This window comes from Meles meles, chromosome 13 (genome assembly GCF_922984935.1).
Source record: "Meles meles chromosome 13, mMelMel3.1 paternal haplotype, whole genome shotgun sequence".
Classification (NCBI taxonomy): domain Eukaryota; kingdom Metazoa; phylum Chordata; class Mammalia; order Carnivora; family Mustelidae; genus Meles; species Meles meles.
In genome coordinates, this window is record NC_060078.1 from 61,705,644 (window position 1) to 61,719,180 (window position 13,537).

General features: G+C 46.1%; 1 protein-coding gene and 1 long non-coding RNA gene across 2 annotated transcripts in view; both read left to right on the forward strand.

The window, feature by feature from the left end:
- The first annotated feature begins 251 nt into the window (after nucleotides 1–251).
- Nucleotides 252–6,270, forward strand: LOC123954912. The gene is made up of 3 exons (XR_006821185.1): nucleotides 252–3,579; nucleotides 3,683–3,811; nucleotides 4,936–6,270. It is a non-coding gene; the product is annotated as an uncharacterized LOC123954912 (long non-coding RNA).
- Nucleotides 6,271–8,703: 2,433 nt separating this feature from the next.
- The window catches only part of CNNM2 (cyclin and CBS domain divalent metal cation transport mediator 2), a 152,557-nt gene continuing 147,723 nt past the window's right edge, over nucleotides 8,704–13,537 (forward strand). Inside the window, exon 1 of the mRNA XM_046026951.1 lies at nucleotides 8,704–10,468. Coding sequence (XP_045882907.1) covers nucleotides 8,884–10,468 — 1,585 coding nt within the window. The 5' untranslated portion in view covers nucleotides 8,704–8,883. The remainder of the gene's footprint in view (nucleotides 10,469–13,537) is intronic.

Sequence of the window (13,537 nt, forward strand, 5' to 3'; positions counted from 1 at the left end):
TTAAAAAAAAAAAAAAGATGAAATGCCCAGACTTTAAAAAAAAAAAAAAAAAAGGTCAGGTAAGGGGCACCTGAGTGGCTCAGTCGGTTGGGTAGCCGGCTCTTGATTTCGGCTCAGGTCATGATCACAGCGTCCTGGGATGGAGCTCTGAGTCCGGAAGTCTGCTTCTGGGTTCTTTCTCTCCCTCTGCGTACCCTCACCCCCACCCGTGCTCATGCTTTCTTTCCCTCTCTAAAACAAACAAACGGATATTTTTTAAAAAATCAGGTAAGCCTGCAGAGGCTTTGCAGCTTACCTACTAGACAGAGCCCAGCAGTAGCTTAAACAGAACCCACCCACCCCCACCTCCAGCCACACATAGCTGAAAAGGGCATGGCTCCACGCCAAGAGAGCAGCAGAGCCTGCTTCTCGTATTGATTCTTGGCCTTTCCTTGGATGGCTCCTAGGAAGCAGCAAAGGAGTGACTAATTCTGCCTTATTAGATTGGGAGGTTTGCTCAATGAGCCTGGCAAGGAATGTGAAGCTATCCATTCAGTCTTTCATTTATTCACTAACTATTATTAAGTACCTATTCTGTACCAGGCACTGTCCTAGGCCCAGATCACTAACAATCAAAGATGATGAACCCCGTGAGCCAGCAGGACCAAAACAGCTAAGCCTATTTTCTAAATGCTGGCACCTCTCCTGACTTCTGCGATTTGCCAAGGTTCTTGAACTGCACAGACAGCACAGATGAAGTCTAAACAAGGTTTTTTTTTTCCCGAAGACCCTGCCGGAAGAGTCAGTAGAGGGAGAGCTCACTAGATAATAAAAATGAACTCTTTTGCAAATATGGGGCTGGAGTTATACAGTCCTAATAATAACCTATGACTTGAGCCTTAGTGCCTCATTCCTGTCTCCGTTCGACTGCTGACCCCGCAGTTTCTGCAAGCACAACTCCCACTGAGGTTAATGGGAGTGTTATGTGAATGTAAGTTTTGTACTTAATCTTCTCCTGCTGCGTGAGCCTTGCTTGTCTTGGACTGATGACCGTACCAATCCCCTTCCCCAATGGGAACGGGCTAGCCCCTCCTTTCATGGAGCAGAGCCATGTAGCCTGGTATGCTGCAGGTGAGGGGAAAAGCAATTTGGGACAAAAATGTTCTGCTCGAATCCTACTCCCTGCTTCATAATAATAGCCCCCTGTGTCCTATATGTTGTCCAGAAGCCCGAGAGAGTAAAGGAGAACGGTGTGTATGGATACTGTTCCGGGGCCCTGTAAGCCAGACTTGGGTCTACTAACTTTTCCACTAGGCCTAAAGCCATTAACTCTCTTCTCATTTGTGGAATGAGAAGTGATGCAGGAGACCGAAAGCAGGTATTCTTTCTCCATCTGGCTCTGCGGCCAAACTAGTTACTTGGCTGTCGGGAAACCTTGTATCCACTTGGCGGTTCATTTTCCCTGTCTGTAAAAGAAGGGTGTTGAACTTGGTATACGCTTCGTTCCCTGCCAGGCTGGGAAACAGATTTACGAATCTAGATTCTGGGGAGGTCACAGTGCTTTTAAAATTGGATTCATTGCCTGCATTTATAAATTAGAAGGTTTTACATAAAATATGAATTTCTGACTTCTCTTGGAAAAGTAGAAATGTTGCATTTCTGCCCGGTTGCCATGGCCGGAGTGGAAAGGCTTCCCCTTCAGCCAGAGTGTGCCCCTTTCGTCTGCTTGCCGCCATCCCTGTCCCGCCCGCTTTACGCACCCCCATAGGCTTTTGAGTTTGTGACCCGTTCTTGGGCTAGAATGAACACATTTTCAACAGAGTTACTAGTGAGGGCTTTTCCCCCGGGATTGTTCAAACGATGGCAGATCTGTGGCCTAATCTAGGAATCTGACTTATATATTTAATTCATTACAAGCAGAAGCCAAGAAGGACATGCGGAGCTTCTCAGGGATGCTCGCAGGAGGGAACTGGGGTGCTGGGGCTGTGTATGGTAATTTGACCTATAACTCAGAGCCTAATTGTGTCGGGTGAGGTGGTCTGGACAGTTTAGTCTCTGTTCCCAGAGTTAACAAGCCTCCATCACATAACTTTCTTTGTGAATATTAAATGAACATCCCCTGGAAAGCAAAGCCTCCAAATGTCAAGTTGCTACGTCAAGGAAAGGTTTGCCCAGCAAGCACAGAAGGATCCGTGCAGCTTCTAGGCTTGGTAGTTAATCTTTTATTAACTGTCCTTATTTTCTTTTTCTTATTAACCTTATTATTTCTTTCATTTGGCTCTAACTAGGGAAATGTTGCGAGGGAGGTATTTTTAGTTTTGCTTCTAAATAATGGAAGAGGAGCCCATAAAGCTGATACAGCCCTTTAAAAATGGTGATTTCTCGAGATAATGAGGAAAATTCACTGTGGGTATAAACCATGCCAAATGCTCCAAGTTGTGTCTTTACTGAAAATGACTCCCTTTTGCCTCCTTCACAATGCTAATTTTTCTACTTTAACGCAAGGGAAAACCAAGGCTGAGAACATTTAAATGACTTGCACAATGCGGGTAGAGTCTACAAAGTGTTGGAACTGACAGTACAATCCTGTTGTGTTCTAGGGTCTGTCCTTGCTCTCCTTTTGGGAATTCCCCAATTAAAAAAATATAGCAATGAAAAAGGGACAGTGATTACTACAAAAGTAAGGATAGTGGTTACATCTAGGCTAGAGAAGACGAGAGTGATCTAGAAGGGATCTAGAGGGTCTTTCTCAACTTGGGGACGGTTCCCTTTATCACAAGGTGAACATAATCTTTGCCTGGGACTGTCCCAGTTTAAGCCTCAAACTAGGTTAATTATTAATAGCACCCTTTTTTCACTCTCAGACGGGGTCTGTTTTGGATGATAAATTCTATGGTCAGCTACTTTACATCTATGTTTTATGCACTTCTGTGTAGGTTTGTTTTATGTCAACATTTTTTTTTTTAGAAGTTTGAAAAATGTATCAGGAAGTTTCACTTATGATCAAGAATCTAGGCCAACCTGGGAAAACTCATGTTTGCTCTAAGATTCATAATCACCGTGCAAACCCCAGTGGTAGTAGCTATGATTCAGGTGTGGACTTTCAGAGCAGAGGCTGTGGGGTCCCATTTTCTGGGGACTCCTGTGGCACAAGATAGTTATATCTATTTTTTTGGTCTTTGTTTTGTTTGTTTTTTTGGTCCTAAATGTGGCTGGAGAAATGGTGTATCCTGTAGTTCTAATTGTGAAGGTCAGTAAAGACAGCAGATGGGAAAGTGCTTTGTAAACCGTGAAGGTTTTTTTTTCTGCTCGGAGTGGCGGGAGTTTCCCAGATTCCACCAGGACGCTGGTGCTGTCAGTGAATCTTCCTGTAACATAGCTCTTCTACTTACAACTTTTTATAGCTCCGAGTGCCTACAGAATTAAATCTAAATCTCTAAACTTGGCATTCAATTCACCACCAACTGGCCGGATCAACTTTCCAACATTATTCTTGCTGTTCTTCTGAATCTCACAGAAGGTCAAAGGCAGAACCAACCAGGATTCGACACCTGCGGCACCCACTTAGCCATCTCGGGCTTTTTATAGCCCATTTCGGAGGTGAGATATGATGAGAATTCAAAGTTTTATTGTATTTGTTTTCCTTCAGATTTAAAAAGACATCCCTAGAAACAACTGTCGCCCTTGTCCTCCATTCATACAGATGCGCAGACTGGAAAGCCCCTGGAAGTCACGAGAAGCCTGCACCAGCAGCCCCTCTCTAAGGAGAGGGTCACTCTTGGAGCTAACAAGCCTCCAAACTGGAAGGCAGATCCTTCTTTCTGAGGAAAAGGTGCCTGACTTGGGTGTCTATATTGCTCTGTGTCTTGGGTCTACATGAAAAATATGACCCTACCCCTGCCCTCGGCTTCAGGATAAGCATCACTTAGTGATCCCTGTGTGAATTTGAGCTTGGTTTGTGTTTTATTTTTATGGGGTGGGGTGCAAGAGAGAGCAGGAAAGAGGGAATCCCAAGCAGGCTGCACACCCAACGCGTGAGCCCAGCTCAAGGCTTGATCTCCCTGAGATCATGACCTGAACTGAAATCAAAAGTCAGATACTTAACTGACTGAGCCACCCAGGCGCCCTTGAGCTTGGTTACTTTTATATTATAAGTTGTCCCAGTGGGTCCTTCCTTATATTCTTTGCTTTGAAGTCCTGAATTTGTAACTTGTTTCTAAACTGCTGAATGCCATCTTTTCCTGACTGTTCTAGCTTTCTCTGCAATGCACAGGAAATATCTGTACGTTTGGCCAGCTCTCCCCTGCCCCCCTTCTCCACACTTATTTTTAAAGTGTACATTCAGCATTTGTGAGCCTTTAATGGTCTTCCCCCTTAGCTCCCTTAAACACACTTGAATTCACACTTTTTAAGAAGTTAAAACAGTTTCATTTTCAATCAGCTGACTTCGAAAGACCATATCTATATTTAACTTTGTCATATATCCCTAAAAATCTCAACGTTTTTTGCTTCTACACTTTGTGTTATTTTTATAAATGCATGCCAAGTTTGTGAATTGGGTTTTTTCCATCTGAACTTATTTTTCAAATATAGCAATCAGTGAATTTGGGGTATGGGAAGGATTGCCAGAAACTGAAGGGCCAGAAAGTAGAGTCAGGGACATTAGTTGAAAACAATCAGAATAAAAATTCTTTCATTTCTATAACATTCTATGGATTCTCTTTTCAACATCTACTGTTGTTCTAGGCCCTGGTGATACAGCAGTGAACAAAAGAGACAAAATTTTTATCCTTACGAAGTTCAAGCCCTAGTGGAAGGAGAGAGATAATAAACAAAATTAAGGACAATAAAGCAGAGACGGTGTGTAGGGAGTGTTTGTGAGTTTAGAAAAAGGTGGCCTTTAGGGCGCTTGGGTGGCACAGTCGGTTGAGAGTCCGACTCTTGGTTTCCGCTTAGGTGGTGATCTCAGGATCCGTGATGATGAGCCCCACGTCGAGCTCTGTGCTCAGTGCGGAGTCTGCTTCAGAGTCTCTCTCCCTCTCTCTCTGCCCCTCCCGCTCATGCTCGTCTCTCTCTCAAATAAGTAAATAAATCTTAAAAAAGAAAAAAAAAAAGAAAAAAGGTGGCCTTTGGGCAGTCTTGGGAGGGGGGAATGATGGGCTATGCTGACATCGGGGAGAAGAGAGTCCCAGGAACAGGAAACAAATGGCAGGTACACAGGCTCCTCAGGGAGCATCCCTGAAACGAATGAGAAAGGGCTAGGAGAACTGGCGGAGCAGCAGGCGATAGGGTCGGAAAAATCAGGGGAGGCGGCAGCACACCCTTCCGAGCCTTGTGGGATATCGTAGGGACTGTGGCTTTTACATGATGAAATGGGAAGCCAGATGAGGATTTCAAACAAAGGAACAACAGGATTTGACTTAACAAGACCACTCTGGCTGCTGGGCTGAGAAGGGAAATAGGCAGATGTGGAAGAGGAAGGAACCATTAGGAGGACATTGCTGTCACCCCTACCAGAAATTAATCAGAAACATCTGACCTGTTTACAAAAAGGGAAGAAAATGTGCTTGCAGAATTAAAAAAAGAAAAGGAAAATAGCAATTGTATTTTGGATGTTTAAGTTGCAACAAAAAGACCAATTTGGCAGTTACTTTGCTACAGTGCCTCCTCTTCTAGGCAGTGGTTTGGGAGTCCTGGGGAGCTGGGTTTTCAGGGCTTTTTTTCTCCTGAATTTTAAGTTTTCTTTTTAGTTTTTTATTAGGTAATCTCTATGCCCATCGTGGGGCTTGAACTCACAACCCCAAGATCAAGAGTCCCATACTCTATCAACGGAGCCAGCCAGGCACCCTCAGGATCTTTTTCTCCTGAGCAACCCGTGGACCTAGCAGGGTTTGGTCAGTGTGATTAGGAAGCTTTGGGTGGGTTAGTTGGTTGAGTGTTGGAAGCCCGATATTGGCTCAGGTCCTGATCTCAGAGCTGTGAGATCAAGCCGAGTGTGGGGCTCTGCTCAGCGCAGTCTCCTTGTCCCTCTCTCTCTGCTCCTCCCCCTACTCTCTCTCTCATGAATGAATGAATGAATAAAATCTTTTAAAAAAGAAGAACGCTTTATGGTTCTCTTAGGATGTCTGCCCCCTGCCATTTCCCAAACTTGCCTGGCTGCCTGTTAGAGATACAGATTCCTGGGCCATGCCCCTTCAGTAAACATGGAATGGGGCCCAGGGATATATACTTTCAGCAAGAATATGCAAGTTATCTTCTTTTTAAATTATTTTAATTATTTATTTATTACTTTTTTTTAGAGAAAGAGAATGAGAGTGTGAATGGGGGGGGGGGGAGTGGGCAAGGGAGAGGGAGAGAGAAAATCTCAGGCAGACTCCATGCCCAGCACGGAGCCCAGCTTGGGGCTCCATCTCATGACCCTGAGATTATGACCTGAGCCGAAATCAAGAGTTGGATGCTTAGCCAACTGAGCCACTCAAGTGCCCCTTCTTTTTTAATTATTGGGATAAAATTGGTATATAACAAGTTTCAGGTGTACAGTGTTAAATTTGGTATTTGTAGAGTGTACAAAGTGATCACACCATAAATGTAGTTACCATCAGCACCATTCAGGTGAACACTTTCACCCATTTTGCCCAACTCTAACCCCTCCTGCCTCTGGTAAACATCAGTCTGTTCTCTGTTTTGCGAGTTTGTTTTTGTTTTGTTTGTTCATTTTGTTTTTTGGATTCCACATATAAGTGAAATTGTACTGTGTCATTCTTTGTCCCGTGACTTATTTCATTTAATATAATGCCCTCAACATCTATCTATGTTATCGCAAAAGGCAAGATTTCCTTCTTTTTTTTTTTAATGACCAAGTACGATAATTCATTGTATTTCCATATCTTGGCTATTGTAAATAACACTTTTATGATTATAGGGGTGCATATATCTTTTCAAATTAGTGTTTTTGTATTCTTTGGCTAAATACCCAGAGGAGGGATAGTTGGGTCATATGGTAATTCTATTTTTTATTTTTTTTGAGGAATCCTCATACTGTTTTCCATGGTGTCTGCACCAAGTTGATTCCCACTAACAGTATAGGAGGGTTCTTGCCTCCACATCCTCTCTAACACTTGTTATTTCTTGTCTTTTTGGTAATAGTCATTGTAACAGGTGTGAAGTGATGTTTCATTGTGGTTTTGATTTGCATTTCTCTGATGATTACTGATGTCGAACATCTTTTCATGTGTCTGTTGACCATCTGTATGTCTTCTTCAGAAAAGTCTATTCAGATCATTTGCCCATTTTTTAAATTGGGTTGTTTGTTTTTTGGTTGTTGTTGAGTTATGTGAGTTCTTTATATGTTTTGGATACTAAAGCCTTATCAGATATGTGATTTGCAAGTATCTTCTTTCATTGAGTAGGTTGCCTTTTTGTTTTGTTGGTTTCCTTCACGGTGCCAACGCTTTTTAGTTTGTTATAGTCCCATGTGTTTATTTTTGCTTTTGTTTACTTTGCCTTTGGACTCAGATCCAAAATTTTTTAAAAAATCAGTAAAACCAATGTCAAAGAGCTTGCCACCTTTTCTTCTCAGAGTTCCATGGTTTCAGAGCTTACCTTTGTCTTTAACCCACTTTGAATTAATTTTTATGTATTGTGAGATAGAGGCTTAGTTTCATTCATTCATATGTAGCTGTCCCGTTTCCCAACACCATCCGTTGAAAAGACTGTCCTTTCCCTATTGTATACTCCTGACTCCTTTGTCCTAAATTCAATTAACCATGTATGTGTGGGTTTATTTCTGGGCTCGCTATTCCATCCCATTGACCTATGTGCCTTCTTCATGTCAACACCATATTGTTTTGATTACGATAGCTTTGTGGTATAGTAAGGGGATTCTTGACTTGTAAGGTGGGGAAACTGCTTCAGGGTAACCTCTTCACCTCCGGCACAGCTTTTGGGGTTTGCAGACCTGAAAAGCATTGCAGGGTGCCCACGTGGCCGGCAGGTGGCGCCACGTGACCACAAGCTGCAGAGAGAGCATCCCAGAGGGAGAAATGAGAGGCTCCAGAAGAAGCCCGTCGATAGGTGCCGGGGCCACCGAGCCGCCACTTATCCCGGGCAGAGCGGCGCGGACAAGTGGAGATGGGAGGCGCAGCCGGTGTCCGGCTTTTCAGGCAAATGTGCATCTTAGGACCTCCCTGGTCGGCTTTTCGGACTCCTGGGGCAGCCCTCTCCGCACGAACATTGAGCACTGCGGGAGCCGGCAATGCGGTGCAGGGAAAACGGACCGCCTAGCGCCCCAGGACATTAGCCCCACACTGTCTACCCAGGTGCGGGAATCTACTACCGAGGCCCCTCAGGGAGCGCCAGACCCATAGACGGCCCCTTTTCATTGGTAGCTGGACTGGAGGCCCCGCCCCCTTTCGTACAGTTCTCATCTGTTACTGGCTCTCGGGCCCCAGCTGGCCACACCTCCTCCCCTCGCACATACACAAGAGTCACGCGCCTTTCACTTGGAAACTTGGCGTGCTGAGGGGGACGGTGGCCTTCCTCGCCCCACCCACCTACCTTGTTATTGGTCTGCAGCTCCACTTATGGCCACGCCCCCATTCCAGCCCCCTGGCTGGGGGGGCGGGCACCCGCGCGTGATTGGCTGGTCCTCCTGCCTCTCGCTGGAGCGGCTGGCTCTTCCCCCTCCCTTTGCCCCCTCCCGCGAGTCTCCAGGTTCCTCAGCTAGCAGAGGCCGAGTCAGTGTCAGTCAGGGAGCCAGACTGCTGAACAGTGTGTGCGGCCGCTCCGCTGCAATCTCGCCCAGGGGCCGGTGCCTGCGCTCGCGCCGCCGGGTGGGAAGGATGAAGCCGCAGCTGGAGCAGCCACCCTATGATTGGCTGTGGCGCTTGTGAACCCTAAGTAAAGATGGCGGGCGGGCAGGCAGCCGCCGCACTGCCCACTTGGAAGATGGCGGCGCGCCGCAGCCTCAGCGCCCGCGGCCGGGGGGTCCTGCAGGCAGTGGCGGGGCGGCTGCTGCCGCTGCTACTGCTGAGCTGCTGCTGCGGCGCGGGCGGCTGCGCAGCAGCGGGCGAGAACGAGGAGACGGTGATCATCGGGTTGCGGCTGGAGGACACGAACGACGTGTCGTTCATGGAAGGGGGGGCGCTGCGGGTGAGCGAGCGGACCCGGGTCAAGCTGCGGGTGTATGGGCAGAACATCAACAACGAGACGTGGTCCCGCATCGCCTTCACGGAACATGAGCGGCGGCGCCACAGCCCGGGCGAGCGCGGGCTCGGGGGCCCCGCGCCGCCAGAGCCGGACAGCGGCCCCCAGCGCTGCGGCATCCGCACCTCAGATATCATCATCTTGCCCCACATCATTCTCAACCGCCGTACATCGGGCATCATTGAGATCGAGATCAAACCGCTGCGCAAGATGGAGAAGAGCAAGTCCTATTACCTGTGCACATCGCTCTCCACGCCAGCCCTGGGCGCCGGCGGCCCGGGGTCCGCAGGGGGCGCCGTCGGGGGCAAGGGCGGCTCCGGGGTGGCCGGGCTCCCGCCGCCCCCGTGGGCCGAGACCACCTGGATTTATCACGACGGCGAGGACACCAAGATGATTGTGGGCGAGGAGAAGAAGTTCCTGCTGCCCTTCTGGCTGCAGGTTATCTTCATTTCGCTGCTCCTGTGCCTGTCGGGCATGTTCAGCGGCCTCAACCTGGGGCTGATGGCCCTGGACCCGATGGAGCTGCGCATCGTGCAGAACTGCGGCACCGAGAAGGAGAAGAATTACGCCAAGCGCATCGAGCCTGTGCGCAGGCAGGGCAACTACCTGCTGTGCTCGCTGCTGCTGGGCAACGTGCTGGTCAACACCACGCTCACCATCCTGCTCGACGACATCGCCGGCTCAGGCCTCGTGGCGGTGGTGGTCTCCACCATCGGCATCGTCATCTTCGGGGAAATCGTGCCCCAGGCCATCTGCTCCCGGCACGGCCTGGCTGTAGGGGCCAACACCATCTTCCTCACCAAGTTTTTCATGATGATGACCTTCCCCGCTTCTTACCCGGTTAGCAAGCTGCTGGACTGCGTCCTGGGCCAGGAGATAGGCACTGTCTATAACCGGGAAAAACTGCTGGAGATGCTCCGGGTCACCGACCCCTACAACGACCTCGTTAAGGAGGAGCTGAACATCATCCAAGGGGCGCTGGAGCTCCGCACCAAGACAGTGGAGGACGTGATGACTCCGCTCCGGGACTGCTTCATGATCACCGGCGAAGCCATTCTGGACTTCAACACCATGTCGGAGATCATGGAGAGCGGCTACACCCGTATTCCAGTATTTGAGGGGGAGCGCTCCAACATCGTGGACCTCCTCTTCGTCAAAGACTTGGCCTTCGTGGATCCAGATGACTGTACTCCCCTGAAAACCATCACTAAATTTTATAACCACCCCTTGCACTTTGTTTTCAATGACACCAAGTTGGACGCTATGCTGGAAGAATTTAAGAAAGGTGGGAAATTTTCGTATCTTTCATTGGCTTGCTCTTTCTCTCTCCTTCCTCCTCCCTCTTTGAGCCCTCTACCCTCAGACCAACCCCCCAAGGCGAGTTGACCGGAATTTCTCCTCTGTCTTAATTGCGAAGTTCAAAGGGTGGCATGGATTTGGGGATGGATTGAACTAGTAAGCACTTCTAGGTTTTTTAAAAGCATAAGGCTAACGCCACTGGCATTTTCGCATTTCAGAAAGCAGGCGTTCTATTTTCTGTGCATGATACTGCCCGCATTCTTCTGTTGGGGGGTCTGCCGCGTTCATTGCCCCACTCAGTGGGTGGGTGCAAATAGGGACTAATGCCAGGCTCTGACATCTGGCTGAGATATACTCAACTCGGGCGTTTGGAAAACATTTAAATCGTTTTTCTAAACCCAATACAATCCTTTCCCTCCTCCTTTTAACATTCACTGACATTTCAGAGATTGGAAGTGCATTTTCAGTAGCTGTGTTGCTGGTTGTCAGGCCACCTGTGGGGCAGATTGAGATCTGCCTTTGAGGATAGCGGATGGGTTAAGCCAAATACCACCAAAAAAGATTCACTCATTAGGGTGTGACTTGCCTTAGCTAGAAAAGAAGTGTTTTTGTGTGTGTGTGTGTTTTAAAGCAAAGTTAATTATTAATGTATGACTTGGAAAGCCTAGAGGTGAGTTAACCTTTTGTGAGGCTATCTTGTCTAGCTTTCTTCACCATTTGCTTGTATTTACTTGACAAAATTTACCAAACCAAGTGTGATTTTGGCAGAAATCTTGCACATTTAACAGTGGGATGACGCCCTCTATTGTGGTTTCTTTCTTTCTTGAGTTTTTCTGGTTAATAAGTGTTCTTTTTGACCTTGATCACTTGATATATTATGTTGAAGCCTGTCTTCAAGTCAGTGCTCACTGTTCCGGGGAATTTTAACAGGGGAGAGTCCTGCAGAGTCTGATTTGCTCACCTGTCTTGCATGGTGGTATTTTCTGTTTGTTTCACCATGTAATGAACAGGCAAATAACAACTCATGCTATTACTACTGAAATTCTGTCTTTGAAAGAAGTTTCCAGTAAACAGTTAGTGTTGCCATTTGAAAGCCAGGGGCCGCTGAGCTGTTTAATTGCTATGGTGTCAGTGCAGGTATTAAAATGTGTGTGTAACCTTTAATGACTTGATAGTCCTCAAAACAAAGTTTTCCTTCTTCAGATAGAATTTTGAGCACTCAGAGTGGTCTCTCCACCGAAAAAGGCTGTGTGTAAGCAGTGGCAGCTCATGGACGTGGTGATCTGGACATCCCCATAGAGCGTGTGGTTGCCCTAATTCCATTCTTCTGGCTGAATGGTGTCCGCTCTGGAACAGGATCCCATTGCAGTAATTTTCAGATAAAGGAATAGAGCAGAATGTGCTTCAGTGATTGGTAATTTGCATTTAAAAGCAGAAGGAGATTCTTCTGGATTCTTAAACAGTAAAAAGAAAATGTCCATTATCTAGGTGAGAGAGCTTCATCTGGGGTGTCATTATCCTTTCACTGCTAAGCTGTTAATTAGAGCATCTGACCAATCTCTTCTGTCATTTTGCAATAATATCTCTAGTACAGAAAGATACCTTGCAGTGCTTGAAAAATGCCTCTGAAATACTTACTTTCTGTTGCTAGGTTTTGCAACATTGAGACAGATAATTTATTCCATGATTTTTTTTAATCAGAATGTTTGCCTATCTCCTGGTGGATTGAAACACTAGTGTGTCCTCCCTGCTGAATGAAGCCTTTTCTTCACTTCCGTATCTTTTTTCTCCGCGAATTTAGCTCTTCACCTTACAGCTCATTACTCTTGCCCCTACCTCAGAATTTCAAAATCTGCATCATTTTGAAACTTGTTTTTGGTTGTCCTTGAACAATATTCCTATGTATTTTCTGTGGTTTATTTTCCGGAGCAACTTTTTCTCCCCAATGTTACCTCTCACAGTAGATAACTAAGTTACTAATATTTTCCCATGAATTTTTGAAAAATAATAATACACAGGACTTTATTTTTGTCCTTAACCAAAGTGATACGTTTAAGGAGGTAGTACGAGTTAAAGATACACTCAAGTTAGTGGCATGTTTGGAAGAGCAGGTGAGGACAGCTGGTTACAAATGAGAAATGCCAGCCATGATCTCAAAAGGATAGAGTGGGTGTTTGTTACTTACACTGTAAGAACCATTGATTTTTCACCTTCCCTTTCTTGATCTTTTTTTGAAGAGTTTGGCCACTTTAACCTTACGAACAGCTGTGTTAGTTCTTTCTTCCCTGTGAGTTATAATATTTCCCCAGATATTGTTTTCTTTATTTTCTATTTCAATTTGAAATACTGTGAACAGTCAACCTTTATTGTTTTTTCTCTATTGAATAATGGTGTGTGGAATGGTGTGAAGGCTTTTTCTTCCTCTGTTTCCTTCCTTCTCCTAATAATACCACCTGTAACTCCCTCAGACTGTTAGATCATTAATCCAGATCTCATTGAAAATTGCCCTTCCCAACTAAGAATGCCTGCCCTGAAGTCCTCTGTATAGAGCTGTACATCATTAGTATAAGTTTTGCTTTACCACCGAGGGGAAAGGTTCGCAATGTGGAAAGACATGAAAAGCTACCTTTCTATAAGCATATGTGAATGTCTTCTTTCTAACGATTAGAACTTTTGGCCTGGCTCCTTGGAAACTCAGCTTTCCTTGAGGTTGGAAGACGTCATCATACTCAATTTACAGTTAGCTTATTGCTTATTGACTGTGTCAGGCACAGGGCTGAATGTTTTAAACAAATTATCTTGTTTAAATCTCCTAGTGGCCAAACGAAGCCTTTTCTCCATTTTACAAATGAGGAAATTGAGGCTCAGGTTACAGGATTTGTTCAAGGTCACACAGTAATTTGTTGATTTGGGGTTTTAACTCAGGTCCGTGTGACAACCCAACTGGAGCTCTTTACCACTCTAGGCTTCACCATTGTGCTGGTCCCCTGGATTCTGATCTTACATTTCTGGTTTGAGTGAGTGTAAAGTTTGGTCTTTTGTCAAAACATTGCTT